The 20,540-nt window shown below is 67.5% G+C and overlaps 1 protein-coding gene across 3 annotated transcripts in view; it reads right to left on the bottom strand.

The window, feature by feature from the left end:
• Positions 1-1,628: 1,628 nt before the first annotated feature.
• PDE2A (phosphodiesterase 2A) overlaps positions 1,629-20,540 on the bottom strand; it is a 52,489-nt gene continuing 33,577 nt past the window's right edge. For 2 of the 3 annotated variants that reach the window (XM_066990080.1, XM_066990079.1), the window contains 29 exons: positions 15,933-16,022; positions 14,513-14,601; positions 13,090-13,199; positions 12,275-12,330; positions 11,989-12,048; positions 11,717-11,876; positions 11,580-11,632; positions 11,047-11,121; positions 10,873-10,914; positions 10,698-10,766; positions 10,459-10,589; positions 10,218-10,329; positions 10,080-10,119; positions 9,105-9,168; positions 8,914-8,992; positions 8,635-8,812; positions 7,994-8,106; positions 7,791-7,868; positions 6,766-6,888; positions 6,569-6,639; positions 6,334-6,456; positions 6,148-6,235; positions 5,330-5,377; positions 5,106-5,180; positions 4,887-4,986; positions 4,515-4,627; positions 4,225-4,263; positions 3,966-4,072; positions 1,629-3,728 (listed from right to left, as the gene is read on the bottom strand). In XM_066990080.1, the coding sequence (XP_066846181.1) occupies positions 3,509-3,728; positions 3,966-4,072; positions 4,225-4,263; positions 4,515-4,627; positions 4,887-4,986; positions 5,106-5,180; positions 5,330-5,377; positions 6,148-6,235; positions 6,334-6,456; positions 6,569-6,639; positions 6,766-6,888; positions 7,791-7,868; positions 7,994-8,106; positions 8,635-8,812; positions 8,914-8,992; positions 9,105-9,168; positions 10,080-10,119; positions 10,218-10,329; positions 10,459-10,589; positions 10,698-10,766; positions 10,873-10,914; positions 11,047-11,121; positions 11,580-11,632; positions 11,717-11,876; positions 11,989-12,048; positions 12,275-12,330; positions 13,090-13,199; positions 14,513-14,601; positions 15,933-16,022 (2,706 nt within the window). In that variant the 3' untranslated portion in view covers positions 1,629-3,508. Of the gene's footprint in view, positions 3,729-3,965; positions 4,073-4,224; positions 4,264-4,514; positions 4,628-4,886; positions 4,987-5,105; positions 5,181-5,329; positions 5,378-6,147; positions 6,236-6,333; positions 6,457-6,568; positions 6,640-6,765; positions 6,889-7,790; positions 7,869-7,993; positions 8,107-8,634; positions 8,813-8,913; positions 8,993-9,104; positions 9,169-10,079; positions 10,120-10,217; positions 10,330-10,458; positions 10,590-10,697; positions 10,767-10,872; positions 10,915-11,046; positions 11,122-11,579; positions 11,633-11,716; positions 11,877-11,988; positions 12,049-12,274; positions 12,331-13,089; positions 13,200-14,512; positions 14,602-15,932; positions 16,063-20,540 lie in introns of all 3 variants that reach the window. The other variant, XM_066990081.1, reaches the window with a different exon arrangement.

Consider the following 20,540-nt stretch of genomic DNA (forward strand, 5'->3'; position numbering starts at 1 on the left):
CACACACCCGTGCACACTGCGCACACACGCTGGTGAGCCGGGCACGCATGCCCATGCCCCAGGGTAGGCGCAGGGGCAGGAGCGGGGCCACGCACACGCACTGGGGACCAGCTGGGGGACGTGCCCGTGGCACTGGCCATCTCACACCCGTGGGGACACGTGGCTGCGGGACACCTCCAGCTCTGCCTGGCAGGATGCTCGTGGCACGGCCCGGGTCGTGGTGCCCACCATCGGCAGCCCACGCGTGGCTTTAGGAGGCTCCAAGCATCCCCGGGGTGGTGGCACCGGCGCCTCGGTGGCACGGCTGTGCCGGCGTCACGGAGACCGAGCTGGCACTGGGGATGTCCATACAAATCAACCCCCAGCGTGCACACAGAGTGGGCATTTTGCATCAAAACGTGGTTTCTCGCCCCAAAAGAGGGGCTCCTGGCAGCGCCCGGTGGGCACGGGGCCTCGGCGGTGCGCACGGCTGCCAGCGGGGATGGGCACGGTGCCGCCGGCGGGGCTGGCACCGCGCTGGCTTTCTCCTATATCGGTTTGGGTTTGGTTGGTTGGTGTTTGTCTGTTTGTTGTTTTTTTTTGCCTTTGGGGTCTGCTCCTTCCCGCTGGTTTCGTCCCTCCCTGCCCCGCTGCGGCACGGGGAAGGGGGGCAGGAGGCTGGGGGGGGGGGGTCTCGTAGGCGAAGCGATCGGCCAGCATCCGCGGGGAGGGTCTGCGCGGGTCCTGCCGGGGGCTGGCCAAAGCGTCTCTCTAAAGGCAACTCCGAGGAGGTAAGGCAAAATGAACGCAGTTCGTTGGGCCCGGCGCCGTCTCGGCTGTGGGGTCTCCCGTGGCTCCCCCAGGCACACGCGCACGCACCGAAGCAGACGGCTCGTTGCTTGAAAGAGAAACGGCGAGGGGGACGCGCAGGGTGGGCAGCAAACGGCTCCATGGCCACCCCGTAGCCACCCCATGGCCACCCCACAGCCATCCTTTGGCCATCCCATGGCCATCCTACAGCCACCCCATGGCCATCCCACGGCCACCCCACGGCCACCCCATGGCCATCCCACGGCCACCCCATGGCCATCCCACGGCACATGGTACACACCCCCCCCCATGGCCCTGCACCACCCCAGCTTGACCCCACAGCTGTTTGGGGTGGCTCTGGCTTGGGACATGGAGCCGGGGCTGAGGCCATGGGGATGGCTCAAGGGACCCCCCCCAGGGCTCTTTGCTGGGCTGCCGGAGCAGGGCAGAGCCCCCCAGGATGGTGGGGGCCGGGCACGGTGGGCTGCAGGCGGGGAGGGAGCACGGGGAACCGGCGGTCAGTGGGGCAGGAGGGAGCACGGGGGACCTGAAGGGTCTGTGCACGGCCAGAGGGGGACCACAGGGGGCCACCGCAGGTCACGCACGGTGATGTGTAGGACCTGAAGGACCTGGGGAGGCCACCACAGTCTATGGACGGTGGTCTGTAGGACCAGGGGGGCCACCACAGCCCATGCACAGCAGTCTGTAGGACCAGGGGGGGGGGCCACCACAACCCATGCACAGCAGTCTGTAGGACCAGGGGGGACCACCACAGCCCATGCACAGCAGTCTGTAGGACCAGGGGGACCACCACAGCCCATGCACAGCAGTCTGTAGGACCAGGGGGGGCCACCACAACCCATGCACGGCAGTCTGTAGGACCAGGGGGACCACCAAAGCCCATGCACAGCAGTCTGTAGGACCAGGGGGACCACGGAAGGATGGCAGTGTCCATGCATGGCAGTTGATGGGACCGGAGGGACCACGGGACATTGGCAGGGTCCATGCACGGTGGTCTGTGGGACAGAAGGGGACCACGGGGTGCTGCTGGGGTCCACGCACAGCAATCTGCAGGACCAGGGGGACCCCACAACGTTGGCAGGGTCCGTGCACAGCAGTCAGTATGGCAGGAGGACCACGGGGGCCAGAGGGACCATGTGGTGCCTGCGGGGTCCACGAGCTGCGGTCTGTGGGATCGTGGAAGGATGGCGGGGTCCATGCATGGACATTGATGGGACTGGAGGGACCATGGAAGGGTGGCGGGGTCCATGCACGGTGGGGCTGGAGGGACTGTAGGACAGAAGGGACCACGGGGCGCTGTCAAGGTCCATGCACAACACCCAGGAGGACCAGAGGGACCGTGGGCCACCAGCAGGGCCCACGCATGGCCAGAGGGACCACGGGAGGCCATCACAGCCCATGCAAGTGGTCTGTAGGGCCAGAAGGACCAGGAGATGCCCTCATGGCCCATGCATGGCAGTCGGTAGGACCAAGGGACCACCAGAGGCCGTCAGTCCATGCTCTGTAGGACTGCAAGGACAGCAGGAGGCTGACAGGGTCCACGCATGGCAGCTGATGGGACCAGGGGGCTGCCGACCAGCAGGGACCATGCACGGTGGTCTGCGGGATCAGAGGGACCGTGGGACGTCAACAGGGTCCATGCATGGTGGTTTGGTGGACCAGAGGGACCATGCAACGCCCGCAGGGTCCATGCACGCTTGGTAGGACCAGAGGGACCACCAGAGGCCCCCACAGCCCACGCACGCAGTCTGTAGGACCAGAGGGACCACCGGAGGCCATCGGTCCATCCGTGGTGGTCTGTAGGGCTGGAGGGACCACGAGAAGATGGCAGTCCCGGGGGGTGGCGGCGCTGGGGGTCCCTCAGCCTCCGGGTGCTGGTGCAGGGCGGTGGGGGGACCCGGGGGGGACTCAGGGGGGGACGCGGGCAGAGCGAGGTGCGGGGCTGGGAGCACCCCGGTGGCCGTGCGCATCCTGCTCCCGGTGCCACCCTCCTGCCGCTGGCCCCTCACACTCCAAAAGCCGTGGTTTGTCCCCAAATCACCCCATCGCACTGGGGGGGTGCTCTTGCCCTCTGCTCTCCCTTGGGGGACACTCGGACACAGGGACAGCGGCCGTGGCACCGTCCCCATCCCTCTGGGGTGCCCGGACCCCAGGGGCTCCAGCGTCGGAGCCGAGAGCCCCCCCCCACCCAGCAACCCCATCTCCCCCACCCCACAAGTGCTTCCCTCGCCTGCCCCACGCCATCCCCCTGCATCCTGCTGGCCCCCACGGCCCCGTTTTTGGGGACAGCCTGCCTGGAGGTGCTCGGAGGGGTTCCCAAACCCTCCCCGCCTCCAGCTGCCGAGGAAAGACGTCCCCATCGTCGGCCCCGCGGGGACGCCAGGGTGGCACTGGCACCCTGAGGCACGGCCGCCCCCAACCCCACGCCGTCCCCAGGCGCCACCAGGCAGCGAGCCCACAGCCAGCAGAGCCCAAAGAAGGGGTCCGGTGACCCGGAGGGGGGGCACCACCACCCCACAGTGGCACCAGGGCAGGGACGGAGCTCGCCGTGCCACCGCGGAGCCCCCAAAGTCCCCCTCGCCCCCCCCCCCCCCCCATATCAGGAGGAAGGGGCTGCAGGGCTGCAGGGTTGGGGTCTCTCCATCACCACCTCCCCCCGCCCCAGCCCCGGCCCCCCCCAACCCCCCCCCAAAGGCGCTCACTCAGCCCCCGACTCGGGGTGCCCCTCGGCGTCCAGGCACCCATTCATTTGGGCGTCCGGCGCCTGCGGGTCGTACTCCTCGTCCAAAAAGTCCAGGGAGTTGTTGCTGGGCAAGCCGCGGATGGTGAACTTGTGGGACACCTTGGTCCACTGCTCCCGGTTGCTGGCCACCCTCTCGTACAGCTCGGACGCCTTGGGGAAGAGGTCCTGCAGCAGCCTGGGGGGGGGGGGGGGGCACAGCCCCTCAGCACGGGGGTTTTGGGGGCTCCCCCCCGTCCCCGCTGCCTGGAAAACCCCCCAAAATCCTGCAGGGCGCTGCGCCCAGCGCCCTGGGATGCTGCAGGGGGTGGGAAAAGGGAGGGCATCTCCCCCCCACACACACACCCCAAAAATCCCCCCTGGGGGTAGCTGATCGGGGCGGGGGGGGGGGGGGTTTGGGGGGGGGGGGGCTCACTTGTAGATGGGCATGGCGATGTGCTCCATGAAGCTGATCTGCAGCTCGGGGATGTAGGCTTTCTCCCGGTCCATCATCTCCAGCGGGCGGTTGCCCATGGCTTTCTCCTACAGCGCCAACACCGGGGGGGGGGGTCAATGCCACCCCCTCCACCAGGAAAACCCCCGCCGAGCCCCCCCAGCCCCCCCCCCCCCATCTTCATCCGAGCCCCCCCAGTGCATGCCAAGCGCTGGAGAGCTTCAGCCCCCTGCCCACCTACCAGGTCTCCCTGGGAGAAGAACTCCTTGTAGATCAGCTCCTGCAAGGGACAGGCTGTCACCACGGGGGGGGGGGGGACATAACCATGGGGCCCCCTCCCCTCTCACCCCCCCTCTGGACCCCTCCCACAGCTCTGGGTCCCGCAGGGTGCAGGGGGACGTCCCTTGGGGGCTGCTGGTGCTGGTCCCCTGCTGGTGCTGGTCCCCTGCTGGTGCAGGCACCCAGCAAGGGGCAGACCCTGGGGGCAAAAAGGGGGGGGTGGGTTGGGGGGGGGGGGGGCTCCCCGCTCACCGCGATCTTCCTGGTGGTCTTCCAGCCCTTGGTCTGGTCGGAGAGGTCGCAGGACGTCATCAGCAGGCAGAGCAGCAGGCTGTGGTGCTGCTTGTTCTTGGGGTCGTAGCCGACTGCGGGCGGGGGGGGGGGGGGCAGGTTTGGGGCTGGGGGGGCCAGCACGGACCCCCACTGCCCCCAGAAGAAGGCTCTGGGGACAGCCAGGACCCCCCATGCTGTGCCCCTCAGCCTCGGTGGGACGAGCCCCCCACTCAGCACCCCCAGTGCCAAACCCCTGGGGATGCTGCACGGTGCCCCCAGGCCAGCCCACCCTGTGCCCCCCCCCCGGGGACAACGGGACCCCCCCGGAGGGTCCCGGCGGCCTGTCCCCACCTTCTGCCATCTTCTGGAGGTCCTTGAAGATGCGCAGGTGGTGGGCCAGGTCGGTGGCCAGGATGATGTCCCGCATGAGGTCCAGCATGCGCTGGTAATCCTGCGGGGCCCCCAGAGGCTGGCTCAGCACCCCCAGCAGCAGCACGTGGCGCCGGGGGGGGGGGTCGGGGGGCTTATGGGGGGGGGTGGGGGGGATTGGGGACACGGGGGGGGGCTCACCTTGCGGGAGAAGTGGTCGAAGATGTTGCAGCCCTGGCTGTTGAGGATGGCGATGGCCTGGGCGAAGTGGTGCCGCTGCGGGAGGAGCGGGGAGGTGGCAGGGGGCAGCGCACGGCCCCAGCGAGACGGGGGAGGGGGCAGCCGCTGCCACCACCATCCCCCAAAAAAAAAAGCCACCTGGGTGCCCCCAAAGGAGGGAGCAGGGGTAGGGGTGGGGAAATTACCTCCATGACTGAGCCCTCCGAGCTGTAGAGCGCCGCCAGGACGGATTTCTGCAAGGAGGAGCATCCAGGGTCACCCTGACCCTGACCTGACCCTGCCCTTAATCCTAATCCTAACCCCTAAACCTAATCATAAACCTATCCCTAACCATAACCCTAACCCTAAACCTAACCCTAACCCCTAAACCTAACCCTAACCCCTAAACCTAACCGTAAACCTAAACCAAACCCTAAACCCTAACCCTAACCCTAAGCCCTAAACCTAATCCCTAAACCTAACCCTACCCTAACCCCTAAAACTAACCCTAACCATAACCCCTAATCCCTAAACATAAACCTAACCCTAACCCCTAAACCTAACCCTAACCCCTAAACCTAGCTCTAACCCTAAACCTAACCCTAACCGTGACCCTTACCCTGACTCTAACCCTGACCCTGACCCTAAACCTTACCCTAAATCCTAACCCTAACCCTAACCGTAAACCTGCCCCTAACCCTAATACTACCCTAACCCTGCCCCTACCCCTATCCCTTCCCCTGCCCCTGCCCCTGCCCCTGCCCCTAACCCTAACCTTAACCCTAACCCTAACCCCTAACCCCTAACCCCTAAATCTAACCCTAACACTAACATTGACCCTAACCCTAACCCTGTCCCTAACCCCTAAATCTAACCCTAACCCTGCCCCTAACCCTGCCTCTGCCCCTAACCCTAACCCTGGCCGTCCCAGCTCAGAGCATGCCCCCATCTTCACCATCGGGTGACCCCCCACCCCCACCCCGCGGTGTCCCCCCTCCCCTCCCAGCGCCGTGCCGGAGCTCACCGAGGCCACCTGGAAGGAGTTATTGGTGCCCCTGTGGTCCAGGTCGTGGCACATGCAGGAGATGAACAGGGCGAAGATCTCGATGTCTCTGGGGAAGGGGGGGGAGGAGGGAAACTGAGGCAGGCGGGAGGGCAGGGAAGACCCGGGGGGGGTGGTTTGGGGGTTTTGGGGGGGTCCCGGCCGTACTCCAGGTAATTGACGAGCTCCAGGTTCTTGTAAAGCAGGTAGCAGAAGTGGGAGACGGAGAAGGCGTGCATCCAGTTGTGGTACGGGGGGTCGCGGTAGCCCTTCTTCACCATCAGGCAGAACCTGGGCGGGGAGGAGGATGAGGGGAGGGGGGGGTGAGGAGGGGGCTTCTCGTCCCCCCCCAGGGACCCCGCAGGAGGACAGGGTCCGTTCCGTCCCCCCCCCCGACCCCCACCTGGTGAGCGTCTGGCGGTCCATCTTGTAGGTGTTGATGAAGTTCATGTCCTGCAGCATGCTCAGGATGGCCTGCGGAGGGGACGGGGGTGGGCAGGGGGTGTCCCCGCGTCCCCCTCCTCACCCCGGGGGGAGCCTGACCGACGGCGGGTGGGGGCCGTTGGGGACCGTCCCCGTCCCGTCCCCCCCAGCCCTCACCATGGAGGTGTCGTCCTCGGGCAGGGAGCGCGGTGTGTAGGTGAAGTTGGCGAAGTTGGGGTCGATGGTGGCCACGGGCTGGATGCCCTCGCTCAGCAGCTTGGTGTACTCGTCGTCCGACACCTGCGTGGCATGGGCACGGCGCCCATGGTGTCCCCAAATGTCCCATGGTGTCCCCAAATGTCCCCTGGGACACCTCAGCCAGCACCATGGCACGGGCACGGCTCCCAGGGGGTCCCCAAATGTCCCCTGGGACAACTCAGCCAGCACCGTGGCACGGGCACAGCACCCAAGGTGTCCCCAAATGTCCCCTGGGACACCTCAGCCAGCACCATGGCACGGGCACAGCACCCAGGGGGTCCCCAAATGTCCCCTGGGACACCTTAGCCAGCACCGTGGCATGGGCACAGCACCCAAGGTGTCCCCAAATGTCCCATGGTGTCCCCAAATGTCCCCTGGGACACTCAGCCAGCACCATGGCATGGGCACAGCGCCCACGGTGTCCCCAAATGTCCCCTGGGACACCTTAGCCAGCACCGTGGCATGGGCACAGTACCCAGGGGGGTCCCCAAATGTCCCACGGTGTCCCCAAATGTCCCCTGGGACACTCAGCCAGCACCATGGCATGGGCACAGCTCCCAGGGTGTCCCCAAATGTCCCCTGGGACAACTCAGCCAGCACCGTGGCACAGGCACAGCGCCCACGGTGTCCCCAAATGTCCCATGGTGTCCCCAGATGTCCCCTGGGACACCTCAGCCAGCACCATGGCACGGGCACAGCGCCCAGGGTGTCCCCAAATATCCCCTGGGACCCCTCAGCCAGCACCATGGCACAGGCACAGCACCCAGGGTGTCCCCAAATGTCCCCTGGGACTGATACCAAGAACCCCAACCGCTTGGCCATGCCCTCTGCCACCCCCCTCCCAGGGCACCACGCTGACACCGGGGGTCCCAGCCAGCAGGGGAGCCCCTCCCCGTGCTGGGATTTGGGGGTGCATCGCCATCCGGGGGGGGGGGACACCTCACCTTCATGTGGTACATCATCATCTCGTTGGCCAGGTGGCTGCGGTACTGCGCCTCATTCACCTTCTTGTACAGCAGGGACTGGGGGGCAAAGGGGGGGGCCGTGGGTGCGCTGGGGGCGAGCACCCCCTCTCTGGACACGTCACTGGTCCCCACGTGTCCCCTCCCCAAGCCGGGGACCCCCAGGGGACCCCCCTGGCGCTCACGTGGGCGATGCTGATGCCGCAGTAGATGGAGAAGGCGGTGGCCAGGTCCTCGTCGAATTTGCTGAACCAGGGCCCGTTGATCTTGTTGACCAGCTCGGCCACCCCGATGACCTCTGGGGACACGGCGGGGTCAGGGGGGGTGGGTTGGGACCCCCCCCCCCGGCACAGGGTTGTCAGCACGTGCTGGGGGACAGTGCTGTGCCCAGGGGGTGGGCTTGGGGACCGTGCGATGAGCTGGGGACGGGATCGTGTCGGTGTGCTGGGGACAATGCAATGCCCTCGTGCTGGGGACAGGATCGTGTCCGTGTGTTGGGGACAGGATTGCTTCCATGTTCTGGGGACAGGATTGTGTCCATGTTCTGGGGACAGGATCATGTCCGTGTGCTAGGGACAGGACTGTTTCCATGTGCTAGGGATAGGATTGTGCCCCTGTGCTGGGGACAGGATTGTGCCCCTGTGCTGGGGACAATGCCATGCCCTCGTGCTGGGGACACGATCATGCCCACGCGCTGGGGACAGGATCGTGCCCATGTGCCGGGTGACAGGGTCACATCCGCACCCTGGGGATGGCGCTGTGCCTGCATGCTGGGGGACAGGGCTTCCCCCTGTACTGGGACCGGCGCGGTGCCCGCCGCCCTCACCCTGGCTCTCGTTCTTGATGGGGAAGCAGAGGATGTTCCTGGTGCGGAAGCCGGTGCTGTCGTCCACCCCGCGGTAGAAGAGCGGGTGCGAGTAGGCGTCCTTGATGTTCAGGATCTTGCCGGTGGTCGCCACGTGCCCCGCGATGCCCTGGTCGGCGGGGATGCGGATCTCGTAGCTCTGTGGGCACGGAGAGGCTCGGGGGCAGCCGACACGACCCCGGAGCGGGGGGGGATGGACCCCCCTAAAATGGGGCTGCTTGCCCCCGCAGCCCACCTCACCTCGTCATCCACCACGCCGCCGTCGAACACCTTGGCCACCAGCTCGTGGCTGAGGCGGTCCAGCAGGAACACGGAGCATCTGCAAGAGGCCACCACGGCACTCGCACCCACGGGACCCCCCCCCCCCCCCAGGATGCCCAGGGGGACACCGTCCCCCTGTGTCCCCCTCCCCGCGTGGGGTCCCCGCTCACATCTCGGCGTTGCTGAGGTTTCGGGCTTCCGTGATGATCTCCTGGAGCAACACGGAGACGTCGTCTGCAGCGGGGGGAAGGGTTACGGGGGGGCCGGGGGGAGGGTGCCCCCGGGGCAGGTCTGCAGGCAGGGAGCCCCCAGACCAGGGGGAAGACCCCCCCAGCCACATGTGTAATAAGGGGGGGGGGGGGTGTCTCTGCTCAGTCTGCAACAAGTGGTGTGCATGCAGCGGGGTGTGTGCGCTTGTGCAGCAGTGTGTGCACATACGTCACGTGTGCATGCAGCAGTGTGTGTTTGTGCAGCAGTGTACGTGCATGCGTGTAGCACGTGTGCATGCAGCTGTGTGCGTGTGCTTATGCAGCAGTGCGTGCATGTATGCAGCTCGCATGCATGCATCAGGGTGTGCGCACACGTGCAGAAGTGCATGCAGCCATGCAGGTGCATGCAGCAGGGTGCATGTGCATGCTGCTGCGTGTGCATGCCGTGCTGCACGGGCATGCAGCAGGCCACTTGTGTGCAGTGGTGCACGCATGCAGAAATTCTTGTGCTCACAGCAGGTGCACACTGCAGTGCATGCACGAATCCAGCAGCATGGGTACATGCAGCTGCACGTGTGCAAGAAACGGTGAGTGTGCAGCAGTGTCTGTGCTTGTAATGGTACGTGTGCATGAAATCGTGCATGTGCAGCAGTGTCTGTGCTTGTAAAGGCACGTGTGCATGCAGCAGCGCAGTGTGTGCGCGCACCACTACGCGCACGCAGGGCTCTGTGTGTGCGCGCGTACCCGAGCAGCCCGTTCATGCACCCGCTGTGGAGCTCAGGGGTGCCCTCCTGCGACCAGCAGGGTGAGGGCTGGTGGCGCACAGCACCACGTCCCCCCAGGCAGGGGACCGGGGACCCCGGTGCCACCGTCACCCGGGTGAGCGCCCACCCGTGGGTGCCTCCCCCCCCCCCCCCCCCCCCCCCAGGCACCTACCCAAGTGCGTGAACAGGTTCTTCGCCACCTGCAGCAGGGCCTGGAGGGGACAAAGGGGACATCATCAGTGGGGGGGGGGGGGGGGCCACCCACGGGTGCCATGCAGCCAGTCGGGGGCTGGAGGGGCAGGGGGCTCACCTGGCACTCGCACTTGAGCTTCTGCTCCTTCTGGAAGGCCAGCGTGCTGGTGAGCACCGTGGAGGTGTAGCAGAAGCAGTGCTGGATCTTGTGCTCGTCCCGCTCCGTGTAGCTGGGGGACGGAGCCCCCCCGGGGGGGACACCAGCTCAGCGCCCTGTCCCTGCCCCCTACCCCCCCCCCCCCCAGAGGGAAAGGGGGGGGTGAGGGACGGATCCTGACACCCCCCCGTGCCACCCTCACCTCTCGCCGCTCAGCTTGTTGAAGGCGCAGGCCAAGGCCACCACCTGGGAGGTGGCGCGGCTGATGACGGGGACGCAGAGCATGGAGGTGACCTCGGTGCCCAGCATGCTGTTGAGCTGCTTGTGCTCCTCCTGCGGGGGAAAAAGATGGGGGGGGGGGCAAAAGAAAGGGGGGGGGGGCAGGGTTCACCCCCAGCCCCCAAGGTGGTCCCGCGGGGCTCGGGTCCGTGGGGCACCCACCTCGCTGATGTCCTTCAAGGTGATGGGTTTCTTGTCCTCCACCACCTGCCCCAGGCGCCCGAAGGTGAGCTGTGGGCAGAGGGGGGGGCTGAGACGGGGCGGGGGGGGACACACCAGCACCGCCCCCCCCTCGGGGCACCGTATCCCCAAAGCTGGCACCCATGGGTGCCCTCACCGAAAAGCTGATCTCCTCCTCCAGGACACGGTCGCCCACCACCTGCAAGAGATGGGGCCACGGGGCTGAGCTGCTGGGGGGGGGGTGCCATGCCCCGGGGTGGGGGGGGGGGGGGTGTCTAGGACACTTGGGGGGGGTCCAGGACATGGGGGGAGCCCGGCTGGGGGCACCCACCTGGCAGAAGAGCTGGTGGTTGTCCTCCGAGACCAGCAGGAGGCAGCAGCACAGCGACTGGGTCTCCTGCTTCAGCTGGGGAGGGGGGGGGGGGGAAGGGCAGCGGTGGGTGCTGCAGCCTGCCTTGAGCCCCCCCCCGAGGGCAGGATCTGGCCCCCAACCCATGCCCAGAAAGCCCTGTACGCCCCCCCCCCCCCTAGAGCCTCTCCCCTGGGGCTGGGCGCGTTAACCCTGGAGCCTACCGATGGCACCCCAAGGGCTGTGCGCCCTGGCGTTACTGAGGGCTGGGGGGGGGCAGCTGAGAGCAGGAGCCCCCCCCGCGCCGCCTCCTGCCCATCCTGTGCCTGGGGGTGGCACCGTTAACTCTGGAGACCAGCGACGGCTCCGAGGTCGTTCACTCTGGTCACTACTGACGGCTGTGCCGGTGATGCCCGGGGGTGGGGGGGGTGGGGGGGGGTGCACTTTGGGGGCTTTGCATTTTGGCACGGCAGGGGCAGGGGGTGCAAGGGGGGGGGGGGGGGGCAGCTACTCACGTAGTTGATGACCTTGAGCTGCAGCGAGGCCGCATCCAGGTCGTACAGCTCGCCTGCGAGAGGGGCGGCTCAGCACCCTGCCCGCACCCTGCCCGCTCAGCACCCCCCCTCGCAGCCCCCCCCCCGGCCCCCCTCACCGCAGAGCTGCAGGATCTTGCAGTCCAGCTCGCTGTAGCTGCTGTCGGGAGCCTTCTCGGCCTTGGCCAGGGAGGTCTGCGAGGAGCTGGTGGACAGGCTGACCTGTGGCCAGGGCTGCAGCTTCTGCAGGGCCTGCACGCGCCGGTACGCCACCAGGGTCTGCGGGGAGGGGGGGAGTAAGGGACCGGGGATGGGGGGGGGGGGACGTGGCACAGGGGACGGGACCGGTGCGGGTGCCGGGAGCCGCCGCGGCGGGGCTGGGGTCACTCACGTGCCGCTCCAGCGCGCGCAGGTTCTGCTCGTCCGAGTCGCTCAGGTGGCCGCAGTGCACCTGGGGGGGACAGCGGGAGGACCCTGGTGGCCGGGGCAGGGCGCGTGGCACCCCCCCGGCCCCTGGGCGGAATGGGGTTCGGGGAGGAGAAATGCGGCTTTGGTTGGCATTTCCCGTGCGTTTTGGGTCGCGGCTCGGCATCTGCCTCCGGCCTGGGTCCCTCGCTCTCAGGGGTCCCGAGGGGTGGGACACGTTGTGGGACAGCCACCCCCAAACCCGTGCTCACCAGGATGACACACACCACGGCCCCGCTGTCCTTGTCCACCAGCGGGATGATGAGCACTGCAAGGAGACAGCAGGTCAGCCCCGGGTGGGTGCTGGAGGGGTGGCGCCGACCCCTCAGATTGTGTCGTCCCCCCCCCTCCCTCCATGCCCCCCTGCCCCCCGTGCATGCAGCCCTCCAGTGCCCACCCACCCGCACGCCCCTGCCCCACCACGCCCGCCTTCAGCCACCTCTCGTGTGCCCCCTCCCAGCCCTCCTGTCGCCCACCCACCCACTCTATGCTGTCCCCTCCCGTCCACTTCTCCACCCACCCACCCAGCCCCTCTCCCATCCACCCACCCTCCCCATGCCCAGCCACACAGCCCCCACCCACCCTCCATCCACATACCCACCCACCCCTGTGCCCACCCATGCAGCCCCCGTCTGTCCACCCACCCACTCTCCTATGTGCCCACCCATCCATCCACCCATCCATCCCTTCTCCCATCCATCAATCCGCCCCCGACCCACTCTGCCACCCATCCACCCACTCTCCTATCCATCCATCCACCCATCCACCCATCCATCCATCCATCCATCCATCCATCCATCCATCCATCCATCCATCCATCCATCCATCCATTTCTCCATCCATCTCCATCCATCCATCCATCCATCCATCCATCCATCCATCCACCCATCCATTTCTCCACCCATCCACCCACCCCTCCCTCCATCCCACCCGTCTGTCCCCCCACTCGCCCCTCACCCCCCCCGCCCATTGCCCACCCCATTCCCATTGCCCCCTCCCCCCGCACCCAGCCCCGTGCAGCCCCCACCTTGCGTGCCAGGGGCGAGGGGCGCAGCCAGGGGGCCCAGCTGCCGGCCCTGCAGCTCGGTGGGGGGCAGCCCCCCGCACTCCACCCGCTTCTGCCTCCGCACTGCATCCCTGGGGGGGACAGGGGCACCCTGAGCCGCCCCCCCACGAGGCCAGGCAAGGGGCCTCCACCCCCGTGCCCCCTCCTGGAGGCCGCTTTGCTCCCCGCCTCTGTTGGACCCCCCCCCCCCCGTGCCATGTCCCCCTGCTTCGCCCCCGCTAAGGGACCCCCAGGATGGACCCAGTGAGTGGGGGGGGTGTGGTGCTGGGAGGGCTCGCAGCCCCCCCACCCATGGGGGCAGGTTGGCTGTGGGGGGGCGTGGGCAGCCCCAAAAAACTAGGGGGGAGTGGGGGGTAAGAGGGTGGGGAGGGCACATGGGGTGCAAGCGGTCGGGGAGGGCTTGGGGTACAGGGGGGGTGTGCACAGGGAGTGTGCATGCGTGTGCATGGTGTGTGCGTGTGTACGTGTGCATAGTGAGTGTGTGTGTGTGTGTGTGTGTGTGTGTGTGCACCCCTAAGGGGTGTGTATGGGTGTGCATGGGGTGTGTGTGCACAAGGAGTGTGCACGTGCAGAGTGTGTGTGCATCTGCATGCTGCATGTGCGTTGTGCGTGTGTGCATGTGCACAGTGAGCGTGCATGTATGTACATGGTGTGTGCGTGCGTGTGCACAGTGAGTGTGCAGGCATGTGCATCCATGTGCATGTGCACAGCGAGTGTGTGCATCTGCATGCTTCACGTGCATTGTGCATGTTCACACTGAGTGTGTATGCATGTGCATGGGGTGTGCGTGCACGTGCACGGTGCATGTGCATGCTTCATGTCCACGGTGCATGTGTGCTTGCACGTGCACGGTGCATGTGCACAGTGTGTGCACGTGTGCGCACACACATGGCAGGCGGAGGGGTGTGCACATGCACAGGGTGTGTGTGTGTGTGCACACTGCGTGTGTCTGTGCATGCGTGGCTGGGCAGTGCACGTGTGTGGATGTGTGTGCAAGGGGTGTGTGTGTGCGCACACACGTGCACGGGGTGTGTGCATGCGTGTGGCTCATCCCAGACCCACAGCCCAGCAGGGCTTGCAGTGGGTGGGGGGGCCGGGGGCGCACAGCACAGCCCGGGGTGGCCCAAAGGCCCCCGCAGCCCCAAACCCACCACTGGGGGAGGCAGCAGCAGCTCTGCAGGAGGGGCTGCAGCAAACCTCCTGCCCTCAGCACGCACGTGTGCACAGCACCCACACGCGCGTGCACAGCACCCACAGCCCCCCCCCCGAGCTGCTCATCCAGGAGAGCCTGGTGGGGTCTCGCATCCCCTAAAAGGCTCCAAGTGGGGGGGGGGGGGGGGACGGTGGGGGTCCCCCTGCAGAGGGGGTCCATGGGGGGGCTCACCTGAGCTTCCCCTCGGCGGGCAGCTCGTGGGGGGGGTCGTCGCAGGTCAGCCGGGTGTCCCCATCCAGCAGGTAGATGTAGACGTGCTCCTGGGGGGGGGGGGGGGGGAACAGCAACTCCGTGAGCCCCCCCCCCCCCAGTGCAGCCTCAGTGCACTCCCGTGCACAGGGCACGGGGCAGGACACGGCACCCTGCGTGGGGCTGGGGGCTGCTCCCCTGCAGCCCTCCCCCGGCTCTGCAAACCTCTCAAATCCCCCCCCGACAGCCCCCCGGGATTGGCACGGCGTGCCTCAGTTTCCCCTTGCGCACTTCCCGGGGCACACAGAGCTGCGGCGCCCCGAGCACGGCGTGCCTCATTTTCCCCGGGGGGGGATTTTCCAGGAGCTCCGACACCCCGCAGCAGGCAGGATCGAAGCGAAGAGCCCCCAGCGCGGGCACGGGACCCCAAAACCTCCCAACGCGGGGGAAGAAGGCGGCAGAGACGCGGCGGCGGCAGCGGAGCCGGCACCAGGCGGCCCCGGCACGCTCCAGCGCCCTGAGGCGGGGGGGTCAGGGGAGGGAGGGAAGGGTAATTCACGGCAGCAGCAGGCGATGCAATCCCATTATCGGCTGCCAACGCGGGAGATAACGCGCGTGTCACCGCGGCGGGGTGATTTAACGCTGCGGTGCCACGGACACGTTAGGGGCCGCGGCTCCGGGTTTGTTCCGCGCCAGCTGCTCCCTGTCTGACGGCCGCGAGCTGCCGGAGCCCTCGGCGGCAGGCGAAGGCCGGGCTCGGCAAACTTTCCGGGCTGAGGGTTTCAGCAATCGCACGTTCGGCGCCCAGAAGTAACGGCGGAGGCAGGCGGGGAGCGAGGGGGACGCGCGGGGAGGAGAGCGCCGGGATCCCGCGGGGATGGAGCAGTGGGGGAAACTGAGGCAGAGCTGGGGGCGAGGGGGGAGTTTTGCTCGGCTGGGGCACGGTGCTGGCACGGTCTGCGTGATGCCTGGGTGCCAGCAGCACCCCGGGGCCACCAGCACCCCGGGGACACCCCCACCCCATCACCGGGCACGCCAGCACCCTCCTGCTGCAGCACGGTCCCACCCCAAAAACAGCGCGGGGGCTCAGCCCCGGGTACCTGTGCCCCTGGCAGTGCCACCTTCTGCGGCCAGGCTGGGTGACAGCAAGGGGACAATGAGCTCAGGGGTCCTGCTGGTTCGGGGGGGGGGGAGGGCTCAGCACCGCTCCCTCCCTGCCATCAGCAAGGGTCCAGGGGGGACGTTAGCAGAGGTCATGCTTAAAATGGCAAAGAGGAGAGCGCTGACGTGTGGCTCAGCCCCAATATTAGCCAGCAGAGAATCCACCCCCTGCGGGGAGCTCACGGATACCCATCGAAGCCCAGTGCCTCCCCCCCCAGCACCTCATGGGGTCCCCACCTACCGCTTTGGGCAGCAGGGAGAGGACGGCATCGCGCAGGGCGTCCCGCAGGCTGGAGACGTCGATCACGGCCCCCAGGCTCAGCAGGGCGTCCTGGGGAGAGAGCAGACATGGGGGGGGGGAGGGGGGTGACACGGGGAGGGGGCTGAGGTGGTCACCGCTGCGATGTCACCAACGTCACCACGTCACCACAGCGGGGTTTTTTTTTTCCCCCCCTGGACCCAAAATCCCGACCAGGTGACGCTGCCTGCCTGGGGGGGGGGGGGTGCATGGTGCCAGGGACACCCCAGGGGGACAGGGACAGGAGCCGGGTGCCACCTCCCTGCAGAGCGCTGCTGGGGGGGGGGCGGTCACCCCTTTTTTGGGTGTCCCTGTGACCATGCAAATGGCCATCCTGCCATATTGGGGCATACTGGGAGCACTGGGCAGGGGAGCGCCCCAACACGTGGTGCAACACGGGGCTGGCACAGCAGGGCGACACGGGGAGCCACACGTGGCCGTGTGTGAGCCCTGCGGGCGTCTGCTCGGACCACAGCAGCACCAGCACGAGCCACACCAGTGCCCGCACCAGCCCCACCAGCACCACACCAGTGCCCGCACCAGCCCCACCAGCACCACACCAGCGCCGGGCGGCGGCAGCAGGGCGGCCGCGTGCCGATAAATCCAGAGCCGGGTCCCCCGCGCTGACCCCGGGCCGGCTTTATTTACGCCTTTGATTTCTTTGCACGAATAAAAACGACCCGAGCCCGCTCCCGCCTTTCACAGCCCCGACAGCCGAGGCAGCCGTGGAATTTTAAAGAAGAGCCGGCAGCTTTCGTGGGCACCGAAATCTGGCAAAGCCCCCGAGCACCGCGCACTGCGCCCCGGCCACCCCCCCCGAAGTGCACGGTGAGGGCACGGCCACCCTGGGCTGGCCACGGTCCCCGACGTCCCAGCACTTGTCACAAACCCCAGGCGGGGGCGCGCCATGCCCCGGGCACCACTGGTGCAAACTGGGGCTCCCAAATTCCTCCTGCCCCAAGCAGCCGATGGGATGGGGTGCACGGAGCGGGGCTGGAGCTGCGATGGTGGGGTTTGGGGAGGAGGGGGCTGAAATTGTCCCCCTTTGGCAGGGACACCCAGCCCCGTGTCCTCCCTTCTAGAGCAGTGTCACCAAGGGGGGGGGGGTCTGGCTGTCCCCATACCATGTCCCCGAGGCACAAAATGGGACTGAATGGCACGGGGCGCATGAGGGGCAAGGAGAAACTCCGGCTGCTCCTGGCTAACGCGGCAATGAATCAACCCGGGGAAGATGAACCGGGAGGGAGGAAGGGGAGAGAGCAGGGAGGAGGGGAACCAAAGAGCTCCTACGCGCCGAGAGCTGGCGGACGTGGCCCAGGAACAGCCCCGTGCAGGAACAGGGGACACCGGGAGCAGCCCCGACACGCACGCGTGCGCCTTGCACGACCGCGCACGGCTCCCCGCTGCGCTGGGCATCTCCAGGGCTTGGAGGGGGGGTGCTCCGAGTGCTGGGAGCCAACCCAATTTTTTCGGGGGGGGGGAAGAAAACGGCAGCAAAACGCTCCCGAGCATCGAATCCCGTTGCAAACCGGCACAGCCCCGCGTTGCTCCCCCACCCCCACCCCGGGCCCCCCCCCGTGCGCCACCTGCCCGCCCCGCGGCGTCCTCGGCGGGGAACCCGGCGCCGGCGGGAGCTGAAGATTTGGGCTCTGGCTGTGATTCCAACAGGGCCGCATCTCCAGCCGCTCACCAACACTGGAGACACATGCACTGTAGAATACAGCCAGGCCTCGACCGGGTGCCGCGTGTGCCCGGCATCCCCGCCGCGCCTGGGGGGTGGGGGGGGGGCGAGGCAGAGCCCGAGCGGGACCAGAACGGGTGCTGGGGGGGGGGTCCTGGGGGAGCCGTTCGTCCCCTCCCAGGAAAGCCACGGCGGTGGCACGACGGCGCGGTGACAGACGGGTGCTGGCGAGGTGGCAGCTGGATGCGAGCAGTGGCTTTAAAAGGGACGGGAAAATCCGCCCCCCGCGGGCCCCCCCCCCCCGCACCCGGCCCCCATCCGCGGGGTGGAAAAAAGCTGCAGGAGCTATAAAAAAAAAAAAAAAAAGGCCAGCAGAAAGCCAGGTGGGGCCGTTTGCGGGGCGGGGGCACCCCGCTCACCCTGCTCCCAGCAGGACGGGGGGGGTCGGGGGGGGGGGGGCATTTGTCCCCCTCCCGAGCCCGGGGCATCGCCACGCTCCCCGGTGCCACGCCGCAGAGCTCCGCGCCCCTCTGCGCCCCTGCCCCGTGCGGGGCCAGTGTTGAATTTCTTGCCATAAATAGTACTTGTGGTGCTGCCCCCCCCCCCCCCCCCCCCGCTGCTGGCCCCCCCCGGCCCCGCTGGGGCCCTGCTGTCAGCTTTGTTTATTGCCTTTGCTTAATTGCCGCGCTCGGGAGCCGACGCAGCAGCACGGCGCGCGCCCTCCTGGGCGCCACGGGCTTGGCCCCCCCAACCCCGCTCTGCACAAACCTGGAGGGGGCCTTGGGGGGGGGGGATTAACCCCTATCCCCCCCCAAATAAATCCTTCTCCTTCTGTGGGGTGCAGTGATGAGTGTTGGCCGGGCAGGGGGATGAGCATCTTGGGGCCGCCGTGCAAAATGGAGGGGACACGGATGGGGAGGGGGCTCGTCGTGTCGCCCCCCTCCCCCCCCCCCGGCCACATCCTGCACCATGTGCCATGATTAGATCCCCCCCCTGCCTGGTTATGGGGATGGGATTTTTGTGAATAGGTCCCGTTGGGTGCCCTAAGAGCGGGACGAAACACCCCCAAACGCCGGGGACGACACGGAGCGGCTGAGCCCTGCGGGAGCGCCTGGCCCCATCCTGCGCCGCCTGCGGCACCCCCATGGCATCCCTGCCGGATTGGTGCTGCTCCCAGCCCGGGCTCCTCCAGGCACGCACCCCTGCCAGGGAGCTAATTACGGGGCTAATTAAGCTGCGGGGCCTGGCGGGAGGAGGCTGCGTTGGCACAGCCCGGCGCCCTCCTGCAGCGCAACGCTCGACGTTGGCCATCGGCCACCCGGTCCCTGCCGCTGGGACCCACTGGGGGGGGGGGCTCAGCCCCAGCCCCGGCCCCCTGCACACCAGGGCTGGGGACCAAAAACCCTTCTCCTTCATCCGGCCCAGCTCTCTCTCGAGGCCCAACGCTTCCCGGGGGTTAATTAACTTTGTGGAGCCAGGGAAGCGCCGCGGAAAGCCTGGGCGTGGAGGGGTTGCGATTCCCAGCTGTCAGAGCACAGCCCGCTGCCCTCGTCCCCGGCGCTGCGAGCGGAGCAGCCCCTCGGAGAATGCCTCCTGCGGGGGGGTGCGAGGGGAAGGACCATTTTTTGGAGACGCAGACACCCCCCCGCCCCCCCCAGCAGCTGTGCGCGGAGGAGAAGCCGCCTGCCTGGCACAGCAACACGTCCCCAAAAAGCTCTCAAAACCATTTGGGGGTCCCATTGGGGAAAAAAAAACCATTGGGGTCCCAGCCCTGGCGTGTGTCTGTGTCCTACCCCCCATAAAAAAAAAAAAAAAAACAACATTGTAATGGTGCCAGGGTGGCAGGAACAGGGACGTGGGGGCAGCACATGGGGGCAGGCTGGGTGTCGGGGGGGACATGGAGCTGTGGGCAGCGGCTCGGGGTGCCCGTGGTAATGGGGTGATCCCACCCGTGGCCCTGCAACCCCCCCTCGGCTCACCCAGCCTGGCCAGGAAGGGGCCCCCCCACCCGGTACAAGCGCCCCAGGAGAGCGAGGGGCAATTAAATCTCCATCAGCTCCTTGGGGGAATTCATCAGCGGGGCTGTGCCCTCAGCAGGGCTCCGTTCGATATCGCAATTAACGGGCTGCATGATGGAGAGGAGCTCGCGAAGGCGGTTCACGCGGAGGGGATGGGCCCACCACGACCCCAAGCACCTTCCTTTTGGGGTGCCGGGAGCTTTTGGGGTCCGTGCCCCCTGCCCACCCCATGTCCCAGCTCCCGCTCGGCCAGCACGCATCTCCCCCCCCCCGCAGGGCGGCGAAGCGCCGGAGCCGTATCTGCCCCCCCCGTTTCTCGGCGGAGCCACGGGGTGATTAATGAAGCCATTCATCTCGTTAGGGTAAGCAATCTGTCCGCGCCGACACAAGCCAGGGTGCAGCCACCGGGCAGGAGCGCTGCCGCCCTCGGCCACGGCGTCGGCATCCAGTGCCAGCACCCCACGTTCCTCCCCGGGGGGGGAGCACCAGGCAGGTATTTGCCCCCTTTTCTGTCCCCCCCCCCCCCCCCCCCCCCCGGCTTCCTTTGTAGGGCTGGGGATTCATCGGTGACTGGGCAACACAAATCCAGCAATTTTGGAGAGGCACCACCGCGCTCTGCCCCCATTTACCCGACCTTCCCCCCCCGAGAGCGGCAGCACCCAGCACCCTTCCCTGCACGGTGCTGGGCGGGCAGCAGGGGCTGGTTGGGGTTACTGGGACCACCCCACCCTTGCCCCATCCTGCCCAAATTTGCAGCCTCCTCCTGCCCCGTGGGGACGTTTACGGAGCACCGCAATCCCGCCCTGGCCGCCCTTCCTCTCTGGAAAGGGGACGAGGGGACGAGGACAACCA

Source organism: Anser cygnoides, chromosome 1 (assembly GCF_040182565.1).
Source record: "Anser cygnoides isolate HZ-2024a breed goose chromosome 1, Taihu_goose_T2T_genome, whole genome shotgun sequence".
Lineage (NCBI taxonomy): Eukaryota > Metazoa > Chordata > Aves > Anseriformes > Anatidae > Anser > Anser cygnoides.